General features: G+C 34.9%; 1 protein-coding gene across 1 annotated transcript; it reads right to left on the bottom strand.

The window, feature by feature from the left end:
- Nucleotides 1–387: 387 nt before the first annotated feature.
- Nucleotides 388–7,889, bottom strand: LOC145043051 (bifunctional aspartokinase/homoserine dehydrogenase, chloroplastic-like). Its single transcript, XM_078991588.1, has 19 exons — nt 7,740–7,889; nt 7,485–7,646; nt 7,104–7,174; nt 6,637–7,011; nt 6,462–6,550; nt 5,049–5,352; nt 4,909–4,961; nt 4,230–4,444; nt 4,075–4,162; nt 3,889–4,002; nt 3,697–3,795; nt 3,379–3,573; nt 2,388–2,470; nt 2,084–2,309; nt 1,854–1,999; nt 1,623–1,758; nt 1,459–1,542; nt 901–993; nt 388–818 (listed from the first exon to the last, which is right to left on the bottom strand). The coding sequence occupies exons 2-19, from the start codon at nt 7,625–7,627 to the stop codon at nt 570–572; spliced, it is 2,763 nt and encodes a 920-aa protein (XP_078847714.1). The 5' UTR covers nt 7,628–7,646; nt 7,740–7,889; the 3' UTR covers nt 388–569.
- Between the last annotated feature and the right edge of the window lie 18,434 nt (nt 7,890–26,323).

Here is a 26,323-nt window from a genome sequence, read left to right on the forward strand (position 1 = left end):
AACTTCATTGTATTTAGTATGCCATCTAATCTCAAGATATAGACAGAGAATTGAAAGGTAGGTTTTGTAATACTTCTGTTTAGTTGACAAAATAAAAGAAATTGGAATTCTTGAGATTTAATCAAGTATTGGTCATTCATTGATTAAAAGATAAGGTTTTATGCTTCATTTCGTATTTTTATTATTAAGACAAAATATCATCCACCTCGTCTTTATTTTAGTTATGATTCATTATATGAAAACATATTATCATCATCTCCCATAAGCCTTATAAACATTGTCTATCATGTTAGCATAGATTCACCCAATCTCCCATAAGCCTTATTTATCTAAATGAAACCTAATCAGCGGTATATGTATAGGCCCCACCTTCACCTAACGTGACAATTTGTTTTCAAAAACAGACGCAGTAAAAAAAACACCATTACAACAGTGAGTTTTCCACCTAAACTAAAATCATTAAACACCTTATTGTAGATGAAACTAGGCTGGATAGTGGATTCCTCTTATTATATATAACCAAAATTCAAAAAAAAAAAAAAAAAAAAAAAAAGAAAATCATAATCAACTTAACATGAAGGGGCACCAAGATTTGATGCGAGGCGTAACAGGTCACTAAAAACTCCACCTGCTGTGACTTCAGCTCCAGCACCCGGGCCCCGCACAATCAAAGGCTGTTTGTTGTACCTTTCTGTTGTAAAAGCAATGATGTTGTCAGAACCCGAAAGCTGTGCAAACGGATGTTTTTTCTTGTATCTTCTTAACTCCACAACTCCTTTTTGGTTCGTTACATCCACAACCCCAACATATCTCAGCACCTGACAAAAACCAGTATCAGTATCACTATCACTGTATATATATAACAAGGTAAATACAAGATATAAAGGAAAAGCTACTGACTTCTCCTGCTTCCTCTGCAGCTCGTTGTTTTTCAGCTATGTCTGTGTCGAAAGACGGTAGCTGCTGCAAAAACTCATCCACTGATGCAGTTTCCTGACACTCAACAAAAAGTTTATGTTTATGCTTTTGCTTAAAGCTTTCCAAAATGTAAATGAGGGTAAATTCGTCATTTCACAAATCACGCTTTTCTTAGACAGGTTTGCAGATATATACTTATTAGGGATGGAAAAGAAACAAAGGTTAGATGGACCATTTTTGTAACATGAAACAAAGACCGAGGCAAAAGTGTAATAATTTACACTAGTATTTATATTTTTGGGTTCTTTTGCAATAATTGTCCTTATTTATGATGCTTTTAATCCGTTTCATATAAAATGACTACTTTGCCCCTTGGGTGATTTATTTTCCAATTTTTCTCTTACCATTATTTTCAATTGTTTGCTTTTATGCAGTATATTATCCTTTTTTCCAAACAATCACAGGCTTGATGTGTGTGTTTTTAAACATTAATGGTTTTTTTGTAAAAAAAAAAAAAAAGGTAATTAAATAAATTCTCACCTTTAATGGATCTGGCACAAGGCTCTGAACAGGGATATCTGAAAGTTCAAGATTTAAACCACATTCTCTAGCAAGAATTATCACCTGCAATATCGGTTCACCATTATAATTTAAAATACCAAATTTTTATTTATATATTTGTATAAAAAAAATTAAAAAAAAACCTTTCTGGCAACATCTGTCCCAGCAAGATCATCCCTGGGGTCAGGCTCAGTGTAACCTGCTGCTTTTGCCTCCATCACCACTTCACTAAAGGCTCTTGCATCAACAAAATTGTTGAATATATAACTCAATGTCCCACTGCAATCACATAAATAAACATATTATTAAAATATAACAGAGGGTATATTTGTCTTTTTAACATATATAATATATAAACAAGAAAGAGAAATGACCTGAAAATTCCTTCAATGCGTATAATCTTATCCCCTGTTTGAAGTAAATCTCGCAAAGTATGCATGATTGGAAGACCAGCTCCAACAGTGGCTTCATAAAAGTAATGAGTAAATGATTGCCTTTGAAGAGCTCTCAGCTTCAAATACTGCATTGAACAACAAGAATGAAGAAACAATGGAACGGAATGGAATGAGTGATTACATTCCATAGTCAATACCGTGTTTGTTACCTTATCAAGTGGTCCGGAATTAGCCTTCTTATTTGGGGTGATGACATGGATTCCTTCGCGCAACCAGTCATGGTAGTGATCTGCTACATCAGTACTTGCTGTACAATCTACAATTACTGTGTTAGGAATGAAGTGATTTCCATGAACATGTTGAGCAAATTTTTCTAAATCAGCTTTTTCTCCTTTCTCCTTGTGAGCTTCTTTCCATGTAGAAAGGTCAATACCCCTACATTATTATCAAATTTAATATTTAAAAATTAATATATTATATGATTAATGAATTCTTTAATCAAATGAAACTTACGTGTCACTCAGCAGCATTTTCTTAGATCCAAGGATACCCATCACACGTAAATCTGTGTTGGATTTTTCCTTCAGCACTGCTGCCTGCAAAAGATGTATGTTATAAATGTGCCATGTCAGCGCCAACTCAGCAGATTCCTACTATAGTAACGCTTTTTCAATTTAGTTTTCTGTACAAATCAATATAATTTAAATAACTAAATAGTGTAATGATTATGCAGTGGTAGTTTATTTATAGGACAAAAATATTAGAATGACAAATGTTTTAAATTCAGTCATTTTGAATTATAAATGAGTGCTACAAGAATTTTAATTTTTAATATTAATATATTTCAAAGTGTCGCCAAATTTCAAACTTTCTATTCTTTACATTTATCTAAACTTTAAAGATACATTTTTTACATTTCAGAATATATCGATTTGACACTATGTTAAACAAAATAACAACTTCTATTCTATTTTAATTAATAAACTAAAGGATTAATTTCAAAAAAGACCTTATATTTTGTGTTTTTTCCGGATTAAACCTCAATTAGTATTTTTTTCATTTTTCCTGATTTGGCTCTTTTTTGCCAAAAAATTGTAAAATGTGAGGGTTTCTTCAAGAAAAACTAAAAGAGTTGAGGGTTTATTTGGAAGCATTTAGAAGTTCAAAGGTTTTTTTTGGAAAAAAAAAATACAAAGTTGAGGGCTTTTTCCAAAAAAATGAAAAATACAAGGTTTTTTCAGGCCAAAAAAAAAAATAAGGTTTAATCCGAAAAAAAACACACACACACAATATAAGGTCTTTTTTTAGATTAACACTAAACTAAAAGGGTAAAACTTGGCCCAGCTTTCAAATTTACAATCTAATTTTTTTTTTAAAAAAAGCTTTTGTTTAAAAGGCTCTGATGATAAGTAAGAAGCTCTTTCATTGTTTTCAGAATGAAAAAAGCAATGCTAAGCACTTAAAAATAAGATAATAAATATAAAATATAAAATATAAAAAATACCTGTTCTCTAAGCTGATTAAGTAAAGTAGCACCAATAAGGCCAGGCCCAATGATACCCACAGCTATTGATGTTTTTGAAAGATAGAATCTTGAATGAACTGCTCTTAAGGCTCTTACACAATCTTCCTTTTTCACAACTACAGTGATGTTGTACTCAGAGCACCCTTGTGCTATAGCTCTCACATTAATATTAGCCTGAATTTCAAAAAAAGTTGCAAATTATTATTATTATAATTAACATTTAATAAATATCATTAAATATCATATGTGTGTGTCTTAATTCTTAAATTAAAAAAAAAAAAAAAAAAAAGGTGTTACCTTTGCAAGTGCATTGAATAGAGTTGCACTGACACCTGGAGTACTTGCCATTTTCTGGCCAACTGCTGCAAGAATGCTACAGTTTGGAATCACTGCCACCTGTCCCAAAAATGTAATTAACATCTTATGTAAAAAGTTGTAGTTGAAAGTTTTTTTTTTTTTTTATAAAAAGGTCAACAAAAAAGTCAACACCTGAGAAAGACGCCCTGCACTTAAAGCTTGACGAAATCTGGCCTCTAATGCCTCTGCAACTGCTTTCACTTCCTTTTCAGGAACAGCAAAGCAGACAGAATGTTCACTGCTAGCCTGAAATTAAACAATTAAAAAAAAGACCAAATTACCCTTGTTATGTTTTTAGTAAAGTGATATATAAAATACCTGAGAAATCATGATGACATTAGCTCCAACGTCTTTTACAGCACCAAAAATGGCACTTGCTGTACCCGGAACACCAGCCATTCCAGTTCTGATGCAATAAATAAATAAATAAATAACGATAAAGTGGACAGAAAGAAAATGGAAGAAAAACTCACCCCTCAACATTGACAAGGGCCAAATTGTCAATGGTTGCAAAGCCTTTTACATATGTTACCAAATTCTTTTTGTCTTCAATTTCATTAACAGGTGACCTTGAAATCTTTGTTCCAGGTGCAGAAAGGTTGAAGATGTTTCTTATAACAATGGGAATGTCATATCGCATCACTGGAATTATAGTTCTTGGATGTAAAACATTTGCCCCAAAATATGACTGCATCATCCAAGTTATAAACCAAGTTAAGGGGTAGTTTTGTCTTTTTTTTTCACATCAAGTCATGTATGTATAAAGTGACTGAATGATTAATGATGTAAGTGTGTTTGGATTAGTTTTTATGGTAAAAATTGTTATACAAGAAGTTTTGAAAAGTTATTGAAATCTCCTTTTTGAACAAGTTATTTTTAAAGTCCTTTTCATTTTGCCAAACACTTTTTTAACTTATTGACTTTTCAAAAAGTCAATAAGTTGTTTTTAAATGAAACACCTCTAAAATATCAAATGACCATTTTACTTTTACATCAACTTTAACATGATGAGATGATATTGGAAGCACATAATTGATGTCTTAATACATTAAGCCAGACTTTTCATGAAGCTGATTAAGTTAAAAAGAAACAGGTTACCCAAAAAGGGTATGACTATGATTATAAAACAGAAAGAGAAGAATAAGTTATTACCATTTCCCATGCCTCTTGATAAGACAAGTTATTCAAGATCACAGCCTCACTAACTGCAAAAGATTGATTTTGTTTGTTTGTTGAGAAAGATTTGAAGAGATTTGATTAATCTGGATAAAAAAGGTAAAAAGATTCTGCACCTTTTCTAGGGTCTGCACTGTAGACACCATCAACATCTGTCCAAATGGTGACTTGGTGGGCCCTAAATAAAGCACCCATGATAGCAGCAGAGAAATCACTTCCATCTCTTTTTAAAGTTGTGGGGATATTTTGAGGGGTGCTAGCTATAAAACCAGTAGCAACAACTGCCTTTGAAGGATTTTGTGAAAGCCACTTCTCAAGTCTTTTTTCTGACTCAGTGTAATCAGGGTCAACTTGATTAGATCCAGCAGGTGTCACAATCAGGACATCTCGTGTGTCCATCCAGTTACAATCCACCCCACCCTGATAGAGGAACAAACAAATATATATTTTTTTTTAAAATAAAAATAGAGATTTTGATGGAATTATGGAAATGGAATTCAAGATTCCATTCCATGGCCGAATGGATGGAAATCAGTTCTGTTGATTTCCTTCAAATTCCATGGTTGATGGATTTGAACATTCCGAGGGGTGGACGGAAGGAATTCAATTATTTTTTGCTTCTTTTATTGAAAGACCAAAATGCCCTTTTTATGTATAGGCGATAAATAATCACAGAAATGACCAAAATGGTAGGGTTTCTTTAACAAATTTACCACCTTTTTGACCCTTACAGCAACTCATTTCGATTATAGATTTTGTGAATTGAGAAATCATTTTATATAAAAAAAAACCTTATATTTTGTGTTTTTTTCCGGATTAAACCTCATAAAAAATTTTGGTTGAAAAAGACCTTGCATTTTTCCTGATCTAGCCTTTTAGTTTCTTTTTTCCAAAAAAATGTAAAATGTGCGGTTTTTTCTAGAAAAATTGAGGATTTATTTGGAAGCAATTAGAATCTTGAGGGTTTTTTTGGAAAAAAAATAGACATACTTGAGGGTTTTTTCGGAAAAAAAATGAAAAAATACAAGGTCCTTTTCAGGCAAAAAATAAATGTGAGGTTTAAACCGAAAAAAAAAAAAAAAAAAAAAAAAAAAAAAAAAAAAGAATATAAAGTATTTTACAAGATTAACCCTTTTATAAATGGTCCCCACCACAAAAAATAAATAAATAACACGAAGATTTTAAAAGAAAATTCAAAGAATGATATTTTATGCAATGTATCATATTTTACAAATTGGTAATGCCATTTCACAAAATAAAAATCGAAAACATTTTTTCTGAAAAAAGGATCTTGTAGCTTTTGTAAGTAAAAGTAATTTCGCAAATTTTTAAAATTCCACAAATGACTCTTTGAAATAAGAGGTCATGTTTTATATTGGCCAACCCATTTTGGTCATTTTTGTAATTATCCCTATATATAATAAAAAAATATAAGCTATAAGTGAAAATTTAGAAATTATTCAGTTCTTATTACATTCATTCCACTTATATTTCAAGTATATTCAACAGAAAAAAAAAAAAAAAAACACCTTTCTGAGGACAGATGACAATATCTGAGCAGACCATAACTCTCCATGACCAACAACAAAATCGGAAAAAGATTCTGTCACGTGTCCAGCTGAATGAAAAAAAATACATAATAATTATTTAAACACATAAAAGAAATGAAATTAGCAAAACAGGTATAAAAGAAAAAGTAAAAACCTATATAAATAGCACGTAGCATTGCTTTGAGATTACTGATGTCAATGCTCAAAATAGACAAGAAACTAGCAAGCTCTTCCCCATCAAGCAGATCAAGTGCAGTTGCCTTGTGTTTTTCAAAAACAGCATCAAGTGCCAATTCATATGAATCATCACGTGATTGTGCTTTTTCAATAAGATCATACATCATATCTGTAACTTTAGACATTGCAGACACAACAACCAGCTTTCTTTCAGAATTATCTTCTGTAACAATCTTGGCAACATTATAGATTCTTTCAGAAGTTCCCACACATGTGCCACCAAATTTATGGATTGACCAAGTGTCACCCTTGACAACTGAAGGTGTGACAGGGAGTTCGGTTGTTGAAACATCTGATAAAATGATAAGAGGAAAAAGAACAAATGAAATAGGCGAAAAAGAATAGCAGAAAACATGTGAGAAAAAAGGTGAATGAAAGGTGGACCTGTTGTCACCGAAGCAGAAACTTTGAAGTTGAAGGACTCTCTTCTTTCCAAATGTGAAGGAAAACCTGCTCTGAATTGCAAGTTACATGCATAACTTTAGAACTTTAACAACCTTAATTACCTTGAGAATTGAGATTATACTCATTTCAAGAACAATGAACACTTGAAAATATGCATTGGTTTGTGACGCAACTTCCAAAAGTAGCCTTAAGAGAATGGTATACACCTAAGGGATATGAATAGGTCGTTTTTTCAAAAGGTTACATGCATAATTTTAACCGAGAAACTATGTAACTGGTTCTTTGGTTGCAATTATGCAGTAAGATAATTTTAACCGAGAAACACCTATCAAATAACAAAGTCATAAGTGAAATACTTACTTGTAAGTCAAAGTGCGTTGAAGGAGAGAGGATGCATTCGATAAGCAAACCCTAGAATTTGTCTCTGAGGTTGTTTCATGTGCTGATAACTGCGAGTAGACTCTAGGTAAGTATGATGATGAAATTGGAGTCGAGAATGCCATTCTTTCTCAACAACCAAAACTGTAACAAGAAGATAAGAAGGTGGAGGTGAATCAGTAAGGTATTGTTTGGCGATTGTTAGATTGATGTTGTAGATTTTCAGAATGCACTTACAGCTACCGTTAACAGAAGCCCGACCAGAGGAAGACGGCGAGTGAGCAGCACAAAAAGCCGATTGTTGATCTTACATATAAACCCTAAAACTTCTATAAAAATATTGCTTATCCAGCCTCTAGTTGTCTTATGTCTTTGTCTCACATGAATAAGAGGGTCACAAATGTAATAATCAAGGGACCAGATTATGTCTTACCAGAGTTCATCAAACACCACAATTTTTATTTCTAGAAATGAATAAAAACATTAAACATGTGCTGTGACACGTACAAGATTTGAATTTCTGTATGAGTAAGTTACCGTTTTGTCCCCTTCGGTTTGGTCCAGTTTACATTTGTAGTCCAAGTTTTTTTTTTTTGACATCGCTCATCACTTTGGTTTCCAAAAGTTTAACCGGTGGTCCATGAGACTAACTCCTCCAAGATGTTTCGTTAAGTATGAGTAAAATACGAGATTGCCTGACTTATTTTGACATTTATTCATAAATAGGGACCATTTTTATAATTATTAGAATAGCAACACAAAAAGAGGTTTGTTTGGGATTTTGCTTATTTAGCTTTAAAAGTGTAACTCGGTAAAAATATTTATTAACTTATGATTACGACGGTAGTAAAAATGAATTTTTAAAAAATCACATTTCCTTTACTTTTCCATTTCTCTTTTTTTAAGTTTTTGAATAAGTCAAATTGAAAAGCATTTTTCTCCTGTCCGAACATTTTTTTAACTTGTTAAGTTTTTTGAAAAGACCATAAGTCAATAAGATATTTCAAAAAACAATCCCACACACCCTATATGTATATCACATCTCTATTTCTCTCACCTTTTGCAACAATAAAAAGAAATATAGTATAGAGGTGGTAACAGCTGCTCTTTATCACCTTTTGCAGCACTATGGAACCCACTACTCTCTCCCCCTGCAGCTCGCCCACAGCATCGACATTCCTCATTTGTTGACTTCTATTTTTGATTTATAATGTATGTTTTTGTCACGGCTAATATTTTCAGCTAAGAAATTATGTCCTCATGTAAACATCAACTATTTTAAGACTTGTGCTAACACATTAAAGTTTACATTAAGGTTCCTAATGAACCATGTATTGTTGTAATACAAAGCCTTTATATCTCAAATCTCTCCCAAATCTCTCTATATATCTCAAATCTCTCTATGTATCTCAAATCTCTCCCAAATCTCTCTATGTATCTCAAATCTCTCCCCAGTCTCTCTATGTATCTCCCTTAGTCGAAAACAACTAAAAATGAAATGAGAAAACTCAAAAGAACAAGCCCATTCTGGAATACACTATTCATCCTCAGAGCCTTTTTTCCTAGTTCGGAACCTCCTGATTCGGAACCTCTTAAATGACTTTGGACCTTCTAAAGGAACCGAACATTTTCACACCTAGGAGCCTCCTGACTCCGGAATACCCTCTCATCCGGACAAATTCGCATCCAGAACTTTTGAATTGCTACAGACAATCTCGCTTCGGAAGTCCTCGCAGCTCCGGAAGCCTCGCATTCTCGGAACAGTTGTTGAGCCACTTCGGAACTCATGGCCTAGCTTCGTACCTTCGGTCCGGACATGTTGACTTCGCACTTGACTTCGGAATTTGAGGATTGACTCCGGAATTTGAGGACTGACTCCGGAACTCACCATTTGACTCCGAATTTTTAGATCATTTTGGACCTTTTCTTTATTTTAAGATATTTTGACGTCTGGAATCCCACCAAACTCGCATTTTTCATAATTTAGACCCCTTAAACCTCTATTTTATGCCCAATTTGAGTATTTAAAACATATTTACATAAAATAATATCTAATATTTATAAAAGTATTATATTAAATCATAAAGTGATAAGGGGGTTTGACTTTATGATTTGATGTGATTCCCCCATTTCCCATGCAAATCCCAGTAAAACACATATTAACCATAGATAACAAGGCTTTGTCCACCAGTAACCCAAGTAAGTGTCAAGTCACTCCCTTTATCCTCCCTAATAGAAACATGAATTACTCTTCCCCTTATCTCACTTCTCATTGATATTTATTGTTAGATGTTGTGTTAAAGTTAGTAAAATCTTCATATTTTGTTTCTCATTTCTGTTGTTGTGTAAATACATTTAGGTTGTTATCGGTAATGATTAAGATGTCAATTCAAACAAGTCTAAGTCTGAGGTAACAATGAAGTAGATTAAGAAATACGTTAGGACATATGGTTTTAAATATCAAAACTACTTATCTTATTCTAAATCATTTAATTTAATTTTATTATGATATGTGTTGTTTCCTCTATTTTGTGTAATTGTATAACGACAGTGATTGAAGTATGTCATATATAATTATTAGAAGTTAAATTTGATTTTTAGTTGTTTTATATGTTATCAGCCTTCTTCTATTTCTTCTATTTTTAGTTTTCTAAACTTATATGTTTATTTGTATTTTATTTTATGTTGTTGGAATGCTTGATTGAATTGACATTTTAATGTATTGAAATACCCACTCAACATGTCATTTCCAAACCCATGTTACGTGATTGAATTAACAAATTAAAAAATTATATGAAATTGAAAGTAAAAACTGATTTAGTTAACATTTTTAGTACATTGAAATAGATATCATGAGAACATGTATGATACTGCTTAATGTAAAAAGTAGAATCAAAATAGTGGTCCTCATTGTGAAAGAATAAGTAAAAAGTTTTGTAAAATATGTCCAATCGTTTATAACATCTTACACATATGTTATTTATAAGACTACGGTGTATGGGTACCAAAAACCTCGGTTATAAATAATGTGACAACCCAAAACAGCATGGTAACGTCATTAAAGAATCTGATAAAAGTGCATTGTTTCATTCGTTCGTCACAATCTGATTAAAAAGAAGAAGAATCGGAAATATATAGTTTAACATACGACCCATAAGAAACTAAACTAAAGGATAAAAGATAAACATCACTTATAAAGGATATACATAAATGATATTATCTATATACTAGGAATAATTCAAACTCGTTTAATGGACACCGCCCCACCCCTGGTGTTATGATAAGAAATGTTATAATGACGACGGAGAGTAACACGGACATTAATCAATTAGAGTCGTTCTCTCTCTCTCTCTTTCTATATATATATATATAAACATGTTATAACATGTGAACATCGTTTCCTACGTAATTAGTATAACATTAAAGATGACGTGACATAGTGTTTTTGTGTTATATCACTACCCATACCTACTGTCTAAAAGTTTATGCATTTTATGCTATTATGTAGACTTTTTATTTTCCAAGTTAGGATGTGCAGTTGCGTATAGAATGTTTATATGGTCTTCACAATTTCAAAAGGCTAATATGGTTGAAGTATTGAAGTGACAAAAGAAGACGTATGTGACATTGATAAAGTTGATCAAATTGATGTGACATTGATAAAGTTGATTAAACTGATGTCAAAAAATCACTCTTTTTTAATTCTTAGTGTCTTGTTGGTTAGGTTTTAACTTATGTTGTCATTGGTTGTAAATAATGTCTTACTTTCACTTTTCAATTAATCTATTGGTTTTTCCATTTTTACTAAAAAAAGAAATTGGTATGTTAAATTAAAGAAAGTTCATACTTACGAGTCCTTCAGAGGGTCATAGCCTTGGTGGTAAGCAAACCATCTATGGTAAAATCCAAATTCACAAAAGATCGATAGATGTATGGAGAAGTTCGTGGATTTAAACTTTGTTCTTACAATTTACCACTATGGTTTGAACTTCATTTTATTTATGTTATTATAATATGTTTTTACATTATTATGATAAGCTTAACCGCTATACAAGATTTACATAAAATATTAATTCGTGTGAATTAAATTAATTGTAAACATTTCATTCATAAAAACGACTAAAATAAAAGTAAAAACAATATACAAACTTACAGAAGTGGTATATTTTTTTTTATAAGGACAGATATTCAAACGATTCATTTTTCTTGTTTATTATTTTAAATCGTTTTTTTTTTTCAAAAAGTGTTTGTTTGAAAACCAAACTAAAAATCTTCGAACCAATATAACCGGATCTAAATTGGGTTGCCCCGTAATTTTTGTTTTTATTTTTTAAATATAAATATATAAAAAAAACTACAACGATTAATTAATTCTACTAAAATATATATTTGTTTTATGTTTGATTATAAATACAACAAATAAGAAAAATGGACCTCATGTAACGCCGCAAAAACCATAGTGTTTATTATTATTATTATTATTATTATTATTATTATTATTAAAGGGAGTTAAAGCCATTTTCCATAAAATCATAAGTTACTAAAACATTGTTTAATAACATAACTTAAAATTAGAGTTTCAAAATCATATTATCTCTCAAAATATAACAACCATTGGATGATATGTACAATCACGCATTCACTTTGTTCCGATCCCTAAAAGTAGGAAAAAACATTTAAATCTAAAATTGTAAGCTAAAGATTAGTAAGTTCTTCAAAATACGCCACACAACAATACACAGATAATTCATGCACACATGAGCATTTAGTCTGACTGGACCACCTCGCACGACCTACAATACACTGGACCATTCTCCTTGGGACTTTAGTTTGATTGGACCGCCTCATTACGCCTACAGTATTTATTATTATTATTATTATTATTATTATTATTATTATTATTATTATTATTATTTTTAAAGGGAGTTAAAGCCATTTTCCATAAAATCATAAGTTACTAAAACATTGTTTAATAACATAACTTAAAATTAGAGTTTCAAAATCATAGTATCTCTCAAAATATAACAACCATTGGATGATATGTACAATCACGCATTCACTTTGTCCCGATCCCCAAAAGTAGCAAAAAACATTTAAATCTAAAATTGTAAGCTAAATATTAGTAAGTTCTCCAAAATACGCCACACAACAATACACAGACAATTCATGCACACATAAGCATTTAGTCTGACTGGACCACCTCGCACGACCTACAGTACACTGGACCATTCTCCTTGGGACTTTAGTTTGACTGGACCGCCTCATTAGGCCTACAGTGCACCTGGACTGGACTGGTCGAGTATTTTGGTCTACAACACAAAACAAGAATGTCTCAACCTAACCACAATTAAATCATCTCTATAAGTCTATCTCTCTTACTTTCACCACCAACATCTCTCTTTTCACCTCTCCATGACTATATCTCTCCCATGTCTATCTCACCTCTATCAGCACCATAAAGAAATCTAGTATAGAGGCCACAACGACAACTCTTTCTTACCTCTAATAATATCATGGTCTATAACAACACCCCAATTTGGATTTTGATATGGGGTGTTTAGTTAGAAACACCTTTTATAAATTGGTTAATCAGATTTGACTACAAGTAAAATGGTCAGGTCAAAACTTTTGGTTTTTTTAGAACATGGGTTGGTATATGTTGTTAAGAAAATCTTTGAGGGGGGAAATGTTTGGCCTTTTCCAATTGAAACTGATTATAGAACTAGAAAAGGTAGACAAATAGGGTCAGGACTACTACCAGGAAAGATCTCAATAACACTCTATGATGCCTAAGTTAGGATAAATGGTTGTTGTATAACTGATGTAGACTTAAAGATTGTAGTAGTATTGTGTGTGTGTGAGTGTATATATATATATATATAGGAGATGGCTTATGTGAGAACAATGATTATTGTGAGAATATAAGAACACTTGTCAACCATTAGATCAAAATAGTGGATGACTTCAATTTCTCTCATTAAATTAGGTAACTTATAAAATAAAAGAAATTAAAAACATTGTTTATATTAGAATAATGGTAAAATGGTAATAGAGCAAAAAACTAAATATGGAAATATAATTAGTTTCCTACTTTTGAAGAATTACTATATATATATATATATATATATATATATATATATATATATATATATTGTAACGCCCGTAGATCCGAGCTAGTCAATTTAGATACATTAAGCGTCAAAAATGACTTTTTGATAGAAGATTATTTAGAAGGAGTAATCTTAACTAAGTTGTAGTGTATGTTACAAGGATTATGTACATATAAAGAACGCCGAAATCCGAGTTATAACGAAGAAGTTATGACCTGTCGAAGTTTCGCAACAGAACCGACACGACGAAAGGTGACGCAAAAAGTGAATTTACGTTAGATTGATATTTAGCCTTAGCGATCTAAACAAAAGTCATAGAGTTCGTTAAACCATGAGCGTGCATAAAAAGAACATCCGAATCTGACTTCGTATGAGGAAGTTATGATTTTTCTAAGTTTCGACTTAGCGGTATGAAGCCCGAATACTCGATTTGAGATCGAGCGGTTTTTAGCCGAAAAAATCTAAATGAGAATCGAAGATCTTGTTGATAGTAGTCTAACGGTAAAAAGACAGACGAAAACAGATGTCGGATGAAGAAGTTGTGAATTTATAACGGAGTTTTCCTGTCCCGGCCTACTAAAAATAATATAATAAAAATAAAGTCAAAAATAGCCGATGGAGTCTAAACGAAGGTTGTAGAGAATAATCTCACCTACGCGTGGATATAAAGAATGTCAAAAACGGAGTTCGTATGCAATAGTTATGAATTTTTGAAGATCGTGGCACACATACCAAAGCTTATCCGAAGATTACGCCCAGCGTACTCTATGTACGCCCAGCGTACTCCAAAATTACGCCTAGCGTAATCCCAGACCCATCAACCTATAAATAGAAACTGAAATCAGACGATTCTTTTGCCATTTTTCTTCCTTTCTCTCTAGTTTTTGCCTCGATTTGCATGCCAATTATATCCCGAAGCCCCGGTATCATTCCCGAGCCCCTAAGCAAGTTCTGAAGCCCCGAGGATCCCGAGAAGTGAGATTCCCGAACCGAAGCTCTGCACGCGAGAAGCCTGTTTTTTGTGAAGATCTTCCAGATCTACCGAAGAATACTACTTCTACAAGTCGTAGTGCTGTCCGATCATCTTCTGATCAAGTGAATGTATAGTCACTTTCATCTTACACATAGATATGAAGTATTTTATAAAATACGTGTTATGTGTGTGTGTGTGTGTGTGTGTATATATATATATATATATATATATTGTTGTTTATATGCATGAGTGTATAGTTACTTTCTTCTATCGCATAGATATGAAGTATTTGCTTTGAAATACGTGCTATGTGTTTATACGTTGTTTGTTTACTTGAGATGGGTGTTGAACGAATGTTTTATACAGTTTTTTAGATAATTTAAATTATATATATGTAATTTATATCTACAAATATGTTGGGTAGAACATGGGTAGATGAAATAGTTGGTGTGTGATGAAAGATGAGTTTGAGGATGACACGAAAGATGATATAGATCATGAGATGAGGGTGACAGTTGAAAAATGAGTGAAACCTTTACCCAAACGATGGCCCCCATCATTCATCAGAGTATGAATGACAACCACAGACTATTCTAAACGGTCCAGTGGAACACTAGCAAGCTCACAACTTGTAGGTGTTGTGGACTTGTTGTTCACCGGTGTACTCTAAAAACCCTAGCAACTATAGATTTAGTACCTCATAATAAAACGATGGTAGCTATGGAATTAGTACAGTGTAAATGAACCATGGTAGCTATGGATTTAGTAATATAAACCTTGGTAGCTATGGATTTAGTACTATGTAGATTAACCTCAGGCAACAATGGACTTTGTGCCAATTCCTTGGGTCAATTCCTTAGGAACGAATGAAGTAAGGATAGTAGATTCTTAGGGTAAAACCTTAAGAAATAAATAAGATAATTGGGATGGGTAATTGGGTTAATTGTTTGATGATTGAATATAATAATTATATTAGTGTGGGTTGAAAACCCTATATGCTCACCAGGCTCCCAAGCCTGACCCACTCAGTTTTCTTTGTATCACAGGTATCAATACGAAGACATATTGCCGCTAAGAGATTAAAGGAGATGTAAATCATTAGTGTAAATAAATGTAAGTTCTGTTTATGCTTATGTGTCTGTATCAGAACATGACGATTTTGTTATATAATGAAAATATTTTTCTTTAAGAAATGCTTTGATAAATTCTTATCATATTTTATTTTGGGGACAAATTCCGCAACAATTTTCTTTAAACGATTACTTTGATTTTAAAAACAAAGCATAAACAAATCGGTCTTTTCTGGCCGTGAAATTAGGGATGTCACAGTTGGTATCAGAGCATTAGTTTAAGCGAACTAGGAATTTGTAGGAAATTTCTAGACTTAAATTTAGAATGCTAAGTATTGATCGTGAGGAGTATGTCTAAAATATGTTAGGTAGTACACCTAAATTGACACAAACACTAGTTTATTTTAGGAATGATGCTTAAAATGCTTTTACGTGCTAAATGTGATATGTTGCCATATATGATATTATTTGTTTGGATCTATGGTCTGTTACCGACCGGATCAGGAAACCTAATGTGTTTAGGATTCTAAGCGTATGCTTACGATATTAAAACTAGCATGTAAACGTTTCGGGGTGATATGGAGATTTATACGTCTATCGTAATTAAAGCTTTCTTATCTTAAATTCTCGCTTGGTACACCGAATGTCTACTTGGGTGCACAAAGGGTCATGGTGAAGAATCATAGAGAAAGTGAGTAAATGGAGGAAATGAAGAAGGCTTATGATAGTGGATGACACCTATCAAAAGATATCGTAAGAATGGTATCTTGCCATTAAAGTATGTCTTATGAAATAACAGTATGTTTAGAGGAGTACGGTACGTCTGAAGTACACCTTCGATTGGCAGGATGATGGAGGGATTGGTGTAATTCTTGAGGTTGTCTCATCACATGGCATTTCCATCACCAATCAAGTTGAAGTAGAATTGATGATTGAAGATACGCAATGAAGAATTCCTAGTAAAGTCTAGGGAGATTGTTTATGATTATTTGGACACATTCTTATGTGTTAAATTGTTTTGTGATTTTAGGACTTGGGGACTGCGAGACAATACTTGGGACGAGTATGAGTAGGTGTGAAAGGTAGTAGATGCATGTACTACTGGAAGCACAAGACTCACACTTGGATCAGGGAAAGTCACAAGGTTACCAAGAAGCTAGTGATCAATCTCGTTTCATTCAAGTATGTCGTTACTATTGTTTCGGTAGTGACTAAGAAGATGATTGATATTCTAACCCTAGCGTTCATATCAAATTGAGTCCGACTACGGTGAATATGTTACGTGGTTCAGAGAACCAATTTTGAGGTAACATCTGACAAAATTCAGAAGGTTGAAATTAATAGAATCGATTGTATCGCGCTTGTTGTTAATGAAGTTGGTAGCTAGAAATGCTACATGATGAAATGTGATTATATCACAATAGAATATGAAGGAAGGTATATTCCATTCTGGAAATTAACTCTAAAAAGACCTGAGTCTAAGCATTGCATCATGTGATGAGAGGTCATTAGAACACGAGCCATCGGCCTATTACAATAGATAAAGGAATGTAATTATCTTGAGAAGAAGAAGGAGTCCACAATAAGGATTTATTTTGTAACTTGAAGGTTACGATTGAAAGTCCAACATAGTATGAAGAGCAGATGTAAGATTGAACATCACGGTTATTACTTAGGATGGAGAGTTAATGTATGGAGTCAGTATATGAATCCTATTTTGTTGATGATTCCGGGACGTAATCATCCTAAGGGGGAGATAATTGTAACGCCCGTAGATCCAGGCTAGTCAATTTAGAGATGTTAACTTATTTTATAGAAGATTATTTAGAAGGAGCAATCTTAACTAAGTTGTAGTATATGTTACAAGGATTCCGTACATATAAAGAATGCCGAAATCCGAGTTATAACGAAGAAGTTATGACCTGTCGAAGTTTCGCGACAGAACCAACACGACACAACGCGACGTAAAAAGTGAATTTACGTTAGATTGATATTTAGCCTTAGCGATCTAAACAAAAGTCATAGAGTTCGTTAAACCATGAGCGTGCATAAAAAGAACGTCCGAATCTGACTTCGTATGAGGAAGTTATGATTTTTCTAAGTTTCGACTTAGCGGTATGCAACCCGAATACTCAATTTGAGATCGAGCGGTTTTTAGTTGAAGCAATCTAAATGAGAATCGAAGATCTTCTTGATAGTAGTCCAATGGTAAAAAGACAGACGAAAATGGACGTCGGATGAAGAAGTTGTGAATTTATAACGGAGTTTTCCTGTCCCGGCCTACTAAAAATAATATAATAAAAATAAAGTCAAAATTAGCCGACGGAGTCTAAACGAAGGTTGTAGAGCATAATCTCACCTACGCGTGGATATAAAGAACATCAAAAACGGAGTTCGTATGCAAAAGTTATGAATTTTTGAAGATCGTGGCACGTTTACCAAAGCTTATCCGAAGATTACGCCCAACGTACTCTATGTACGCCCAGCGTACTGATTACGCCCAATGTACTCCAAAATTACACCCAGCGTAATCCCAGACCAACAGCCTATAAATAGAAACCGAGATCAGCCGATTCTTTTGCCATTTTTCTTCCATTCTCTCTAGTTTTTGCCTCGATTTGCGTGCTAATTATATCCCGAAGCCCCGGTATCATTCCCGATCCCCGAAGCAAGTTCCGAAGCCCCGAGGATCCCGAGAAGTGAGATTCCCGAGCCGAAGCTCTGCCGCGAGAAGCCCGTTTTTGTGAAGATCTTCCAGATCTACCGAAGAATACTACTTCTACAAGTCGTAGTGATGTCCGATAATCTTTTAATCAAGTGACTGTATAGTCACTTTCATCTTACACATAGATATGAAGTATTTTATAAAATACATGTTATGTGTGTGTGTGTGTGTATATATATATATATTGTTGTTTATATGCGTGAGTGTATAGTTACTTTCTTCTATCGCATAGATATGATGTATTTGCTATGAAATACATGCTATGTGTTTATACGTTGTTTGAAGGGCTTGACTACGATGAAACCTTTGCTCCTGTTGCACGAATTGAAGCTATCAGAATCTTCCTTGCTTATGCTGCTCACAAAGGATTCAAAGTCTACCAAATGGATGTTAAAAGTGCTTTTCTCAATGGTGAACTTGACACTGAATTATATCTTCAATAACCCCGACTTTCTCATTCTCTCGTTTCTGAACTACTGTTACAAAATTTGGAAGACAGTCTATGACCTTAAGCAAGCTCCTTGCGCATGGTACGAAACCCTCACCGACTTTTTTAAGCGCTCAGGCTTTCAAAGTGGAATTCTTGACCCCACTCTGTTCCGAAGATCAAATGGAAAGCATCTCATGCTGGTACAAATTTATGTGGACGACATCATATTTCGATCTAAGGATTCAACCATGGTTGCTTACTTTGCTAAGCTTATGGTCAATCGATTTCAAATAAGGATGAACAGGGAATTAAGTTACTTCCTTGGTCTACAAGTCAAACAGACCAACCGATGAATCTTTATTCACCAAGAGAAGTACATTTCTGAACTTCTCAAAAAGTACTCTATGGACACCTGTGCCTCTGCCAAGGTACCTATGGGCTTTGGTCACAAGATCTTTGCTGATCGTTCATGTGTTACAATTGTTGAAAAGAAGTATAGAGGAATGATTGGATCTCTGCTTTATCTTACAGCAAGTCGTCCGGATATCATGTTTTCCACTTGCTTACGTGCCAAATTTCAAGTTAGTCCTAAAATGTCTCATCTTCTAGTTCTTAAGCAAATTTTTCGATACCTTAAAGCCACTAAATATCTCGGAATCTGGTACCCAACAAATGAAAGTTTCCTTCTCCATGCCTATTTAGATTCAAACTATGGTGGAATTCGATTTGATAGGAAATGTACACCCGGAGGATGCCAATTCCTAGGTGGTCGATTAGTCAGCTGGTCATCCAAGAAACAAAACTGTATTGCTCTCTCTAGAGCCGAAGCTGAATATATTGCTGCTGCTAGTTGTACCTCTCAAGTTCTTTGGATGAAATGCAACTCTTGGATTATAGTTACCGATTTCAACGCATTACTATCTATTGTGACTCTCAAAGTGCTATTACAATTTCTCACAATCCAATTCAGCACTCCATGACAAAGCACATTGATATCATGTAACATTTTATTAAAGATCATGTCTAAATGGTAACATTGAACTTATTTTTGTTCCATATGATGATGAGATTGTTGATGTCTTTACTAAGGCATTAGACGAAATCAAATTTATTGGTTTTCCGAACAAAATGGGTATGATGATGCCAGATCCTCAGTTCTTTCGGGAGACATGTTCTCTCTGATTGAAGTATTCCGTAGAAAAATCGGTTCCGATGTCAAATTTTCTTTTCGAAACTATTTTTCTTATGAATACAAAGGATCATTTTACTTGTCCTTATCAGTTCACCCTAAGTACACTGTCGCAAGCCTATAGAGTCTTCCTGGTTTTCATCTCGGAATTTACCTCCTAATAACATCTCAGAATTCAAATCCGGTAAGGTATTATCTTCTGAAGTTCTTAATTTTCAAAATAAAATCCTCTCAAATTTTGCTTCGGAAGTTTTACTCCGGATCAACATCTCTGATATGTTGAAAAACATATGGTATGGAACATAATGCTTTCCGCTTCTGCTCTCTTTCAAAAAAAAAAAAACTTTGTTCCGGAACCACACCCTTACTCCAGAACCTCAAACCTTGTTCTGGAACCACAGAACTTGCTCTGGAATATTTCTCTCTCCAAAACTGTCTCAAAAGAAGATTTTCAGAACTCACCAAAGCACCTACCAGATCATAGCTATTCCAGACTCACTCATCCGGAATACAAAAGGGTTTTAAGATAAACCGTCAGCAACAGATACTTTGGGGATCCTTATCCTATCAGTCTTGATATCCGTGCCACAATTGCACGAATTCAAAAAGCAAACATCAAATTGCCGATTGATAATTCCATTTTGAACTACAATCCATTCAACCCTTCACCTCCCTATCATCTCAACCCCCAAAAAGCGCAAACTCATTTAATGCAACCCATTTACTCTCGTATCATCATCATTATTTTTCTTAACCTGAACCATCCTCCCTTACCTATAAATACCCCTTAAAACACCTTTTCACTCCTTTATGCGATCAAAACCTCCAAACTCTTATTTCTCTCATTGTTCTTCATGTTCATCAAGCATTCATCATTCTTCAACAAAGGCGTCTTCACATAATTCAAATCAAACTGCATCCACTCCCAAGAAATCTATCGCACGAAAGGAATCATCAAAAGGATCAAAGGGTTCATCCTCATCTACTGATCAATAACCCTTTCTCAAAGATACAACTCAAATATTCTCCCTAAACCCTCTTGACTATGATGAATCGATCAGGATGATGATCGAGTTCATTGCAGATCACCCTATCTCCATTCCACTTACCAAAATCCCAGATCCACAACTACCACTTCATCATCTTTATCGCATATTCACAAGCATCAAACTTGAAGATGGAGTTCTGGAAACCACCATTCTTGGTGATCGCACAGTTCCCATTTACAAATCGACCTTTCTCAAGGCGATCGGTGTCAAACTTAAGCCTAGAGGTTTCAAAGTTGTTGAACCAACAACTGAAGAGTTCCAGACATTTCTTTACTACATTGGGTATACACAAGACTACAAGGCCAAGTATTTCAAGAAATCTGCTGTTTCAGGTCTCTGGACGGTTCTTATGCATCTCATCATCCGTGGGTTGTCTGGAAAGCACAGAGGTACTGACACTTTGAGCAAGGATTCGATAAACCTAGTCTTCAGCATTTACTATGGATGTGTGAGCGCTGTGGATCTCCCTGAAGTCTTGTGACAAGATTTCTGCAAGTTCGCCACGAAGAGGAAGCATAACGAAATTTCGAGCCCTAGATTCTGGGCCCTAACTCTATAACAACTCTTCACTAAACTTTCTGAACTACTTCTGGTTAGCACAATTCCTCCGGAGGTATGCATCTCTTTCAAAGTTGTTAAGTCATATGGGATTCTAGACCAATAATCCTTTGGTCCGGTCAGACAAATTTCGGACCATATATTGGCCATCATTCCTTCCGACTCCCCTTATCTAAAACAACATTTAGAGACTTCAGTTGTGTTCAACCCAACACAGCTTGACCTGGTATCTTTTGAATCCACTTCGGAAGAGGCTAAACCTGCAAGGTTCGGACCTAAACTCAAGAAATTAATCAAGCAAAAGTCTTCTCCCACAAAACCTAAAGCCAAAAAGAAAACGAAAGTTAGTGCCCCCTCTCAACAGGTTGGAACCCATGACATTCAGGCTGATTTTGGCCATCCACATACCCCACCTATCCACTCATCTGAAGTACCCCTTAATGTTTCAAAATCACATGCACACACTCATGGGGAGTCTCCACATAATCCACCCTCACCTTCCCAAAAGGGTGATACCGGTGTTAACCAAAGTTCCTTGAAGCCCCCTGGAACACACTCACGTGTCAAATTTGATATTCCCATTATCACTTATATACACACACACACACTTCGAAGCTGTTGTTCCGGACCCCATGCATCTGGAAGAAGGAGTATTCCCCCCAACTTCCGATGCCTCAACTAGTCTAGTACCCAGAAGGAGTTAAGGATGACCAGGGGATAATGATCCTGATTGGAAAGATTATGTGAATAGGGAAACATCTCGGCGTCCGGACCTGACTAGAGCTCATATGGAATCCACTATGATTTCCATGAGGAATCGGGCTATTCAAAGCAACCTACCTTATGTTCCTTCTACTGACGTAGATGCAGATATTGAACTTACCTCGCAACAACCCCCCATCACTACTCATCAAAGTCCTTTCCATATCGATCTGGAAGAAGAAATCTCCGAAGAAGTAATGTTGGACGATGAAGCAACGGTCATTCCAGAATACACCTTCAAGACATTTGCTCACTTCAAATCCAAGCCATCCGGTTCTAAGTCTGCATATGACTTCAGATCCTCATCCTCCACCACTCTGGATGGAGACTCAATCTCTAAACATCAAGAAGATGATGTTGCCACCAAACCTGGTCCTTCTAATCATCCTACTCCTCCGCAACACTCCGACTCTGATTCAGAATCCTCAGTTGATGATTATGTTAACCCCTTTGCTTTCCTGGAGATCCGGAACAATGTCTTAAACACTATGGCTAAAGTGTCCTTATTTGAAACCTCAGTAACACAACTAAACTTCAAACTTGATAAAAAAGTCTCTGGACTTGATGCCAAACTTGATACTATTCTCCAATCTCTCTCCCAGTAGTCCAGACCATCGATTGCGGAAATAGAAGCTCAGGTAGGTCAATTGATCTCCATCAGGCTCAAGCATACTATGGAGTAGTTCAATTCCAAATACGATGTTCTGGTTGACAAATACCTCAACACCATCTCTTCAATGCTCAAAGTCCAAGATGACTTGGTGTCTGCTACCAATGACCTTATCAAACAAACCCACATTCTCCATGAGAAGCAAATTCAAAGGTTGGAGAAGGAGATTAAGAAAAAGGATGAGATGAACATGATTATTCAACAAGTCCTCATCAAACTTCTTCACTTAACCTGGAACATTGTTGATGTTCCAAACCGGAAGTTTGATGAGATGATTGCTATCCTTAGTAGCACATTCAAGCACCTTTCTGAGCAAGCTCCCACTGCTGAAGCCTATGATACTCTTTCTGTCCAACTTACAACTGGCCTTTAGAAGGTCTTCTCTAAGTTTGATGATCTCAAGGATTCTCTATTGCTTGCACCAGTCCACCGGGTTACCAATGCAAGAGGAGGAGAAGGCCCAAGTAAAACATGGAAACCGGCTACTTAGTTCTCTCTCTGAGATGAAGAAGAATCAAAAGACGATGAAGTTCGGATCCTCTCTCATTCCGAAAGCGTAAAAGATGAAGAAAGTGAAGATTAAAGCGAATATGTTTCTTATGACGCTCCTAAGGGCATCCGTGCTCTTCAAGCTCCCAAAATGTCCATTCCAAAGGTCATTACTAAAGAACAAAAGAGGATATGATCTGCAGTTTACTGGCCATCCTCTCTTCCGAACGTGTTTGGTCAAGCTGTTAAAATGGCTAAGGCCAAGTCTCTCCTAACAGTCCAAGCATTCGGAGCCACTCCTTCAGTACAGGCTCCCATTTTGGATCCCAAAATTGCTCCAATCGATCAGGGCTCTCCACTCTGGATCCTTGATGATATTATGGAAGAACCACTTCAAAATCCTACTCCGGAAGTCAAGATTGATGAAAATATGAAGATGGTCATTTCTGCTCTTCAAAGAGACAAAGGCAAGAAACTAATGACAACCCTGCACTCCGGAACTCCTCTAAAATGAAAACATAGATGGTCTCAGGACGAAATAAATCAAGCTCTTGAAGAAAGCATTCAAATCCAGGCCCTGAAAGATAATCCTGACCCAATGCGTGGGATATCTCCTATTTTCCATGAAGGTATCCTTTAGGGTTACGAAATCATTCCAACCATGTCCTATGGCATTCCTACAAGTGACCTTGAGCAACTCGATCTTCCTCTCTCTCTCTCCAGCAAGTATTACACCAAGTTTGCTCCACTTCATCCCATAGATCCTCTGGAAGTAATCATCTGAATAGAAAGAGAAAGACTTGATACTTTCTATTCTAAGAACACAATGCCATTCAAGGAAGTGTGGTCGAAGAAGATGATTACTTAGGTCAATGGCTTCCGAAGAAAAATCCTTGTATAGTTTGAACTACATTGTCTGCTGTTCCGTTTTCACATTCTTCGGAACAAGCCCACTCCCCTGACAGTTTCTGATGCAGACTTCCCATCAATGAATCCGAACGACATTCTCACATTGGCCGCCTACTTAAGAGAAAATCAAAAGGATGAAAATCAAAAGGATGACCTCAGTATGGGAGCCTATCATGTTGCACTAAGCTACCTGAAAGATTACATTGCAGAATTCAGCCGAAGAGATTATGAACTTGCCTATCTTTACGGAACTAAGAAATTTGTTCCTAAGATTGATTTTATTCTTCTAGAAGCTAAACTCCTAGCTGATGGTCCTATTGAAGAGCTTGTTCTAGGGTTTGTCTATACTAAAAGAAAAACAAACAAGAAGGATCGCTTCCGAGTCCCGGACAAACACCTTATTCCAACCAAAGGTGTAAAGAAGTTCATTTTGCGTGCATCCAAGACTGATGCTTCGGAACATGTGAGGGCAAAGTTTATAAGTTAGCTGGCATGGTACATTGAAGTTCGTGATTGCTTGTTCCAGGCCTACACCTTCATGAAGGAAGAATAGATTTGAGCTCGTTGGATTGCTAAGTTCACTTAGGGGGAGATTGTTGGAACCTAAAAGTGAACATCTAGCAATCCTAAGTACATATTCCGAAGGATGCTGGTTCCAAAGTAAAAAGTGTTTCGGAACCTGTCCGGAGCTGAAGAGAAGAAGAGGAAAAGCGTTGAGGAGAGGAACACATTCCGGAGTGACACTCACTTCCAGAATGTATACAGATCCGAAAGTTCATCTGTTTTGTCTTTTGTCATTTGTTATCTTTGTATTGATGTAACGTTACATAGGACTTAGCCTTTTGTTGTATTCGACAATCAGAATGTCAGAAATAATTCTCTTGTCTAGTCCGATGTAAGTTGCTAGGTTAATTCACTGTAACCTTCTCTTCTATATAAAGGAGCATTCAATATAAGTTACGTACGGATCTTTTTCACAAGTTTTTCCATTTACTCATCATTTCAAATCTTTCAAATATTCTTCTTGTTCTTCATTTATTAACTTAACTTTGATCATTAACTCTAGTTCTTCACTTAATGTCTTGATCATTTTTTGAATTCAATATCTAAGACTTGACTGGTCTTTCCAATTCAGACTTGAACTTCCTTTAGTAAGCAGACATTGCTCTTAAGCATTCATTCAAGGTTTGTCTTCTCAAACCTTGTCCATGCGTAACTGATCAATTCTAGTTCTCATAATTGTAGAGGACAATATGAGGTTTACCAATGATTGGTTGCTCATGGATAGTTGGGAGTATGGTGTAAATTTTTGGAAAGGACCATATTGACATATTCTGAAAGGTGGCAACTCTTATTCAGAAGTGATAGTCTGAATGGGAATATGGAAATGTTTCATAGGTAGAATTTATTCATTAAATATGTGTGAGATTAGAAAACTTAATGCAAGAAGGATGCTCAAAGAAATGTACTTCGAATTTAAGACTTCGTTTCCATGGAATTGATTTCCATTGGAATACTCTGTAATGTCTGTTGACAAGTCTTTGAGTCATTACAAGAGGATCAATGCATGTAAGTTTAGAATCTAACAGATTTCGGTAAATGGCAGGAATTTGGAATTCTTACATTTACGATAAGGGTTTGGGATTGTGAAATAAGCATCATTGGAATCATGTTCAATTGATCTATATCACAAAGTAAGGATCATAGACAAACATAGTGTGCATACTTGGAGTATGGGATAACTATTGTTTGGACAAACATAGTGTGCATTCTTGGAGCATGGCATGATTATTGTTTTGATTCAAGTATAAAGTTGATTATTCGAAACATTATACAATGAATAATGAGTAATCAATACGTTGTTTAAATAAAAGGTGTTTTATTTAC

The sequence above is a fragment of the Lactuca saligna genome, chromosome 4, assembly GCF_052625555.1.
Source record: "Lactuca saligna cultivar CGN05327 chromosome 4, ASM5262555v1, whole genome shotgun sequence".
NCBI lineage: Eukaryota > Viridiplantae > Streptophyta > Magnoliopsida > Asterales > Asteraceae > Lactuca > Lactuca saligna.

What these genes read in the sequence shown, in the direction of transcription:
- LOC145043051 (XM_078991588.1), bottom strand. Translation starts at nt 7,627, where the DNA reads ATGGCATTCTCGACTCCAATTTCATCATCATACTTACCTAGAGTCTAC. An exon ending in GCCCTTGTCAATGTTGAGGG is followed by an intron (nt 4,163 to 4,229) that starts GTGAGTTTTTCT and finishes TTATTGCATCAG; the next exon opens with AACTGGAATGGCTGGTGTTC. An exon ending in GTGCAGGGCGTCTTTCTCAG is followed by an intron (nt 3,796 to 3,888) that starts GTGTTGACTTTT and finishes TTTTTGGGACAG; the next exon opens with GTGGCAGTGATTCCAAACTG.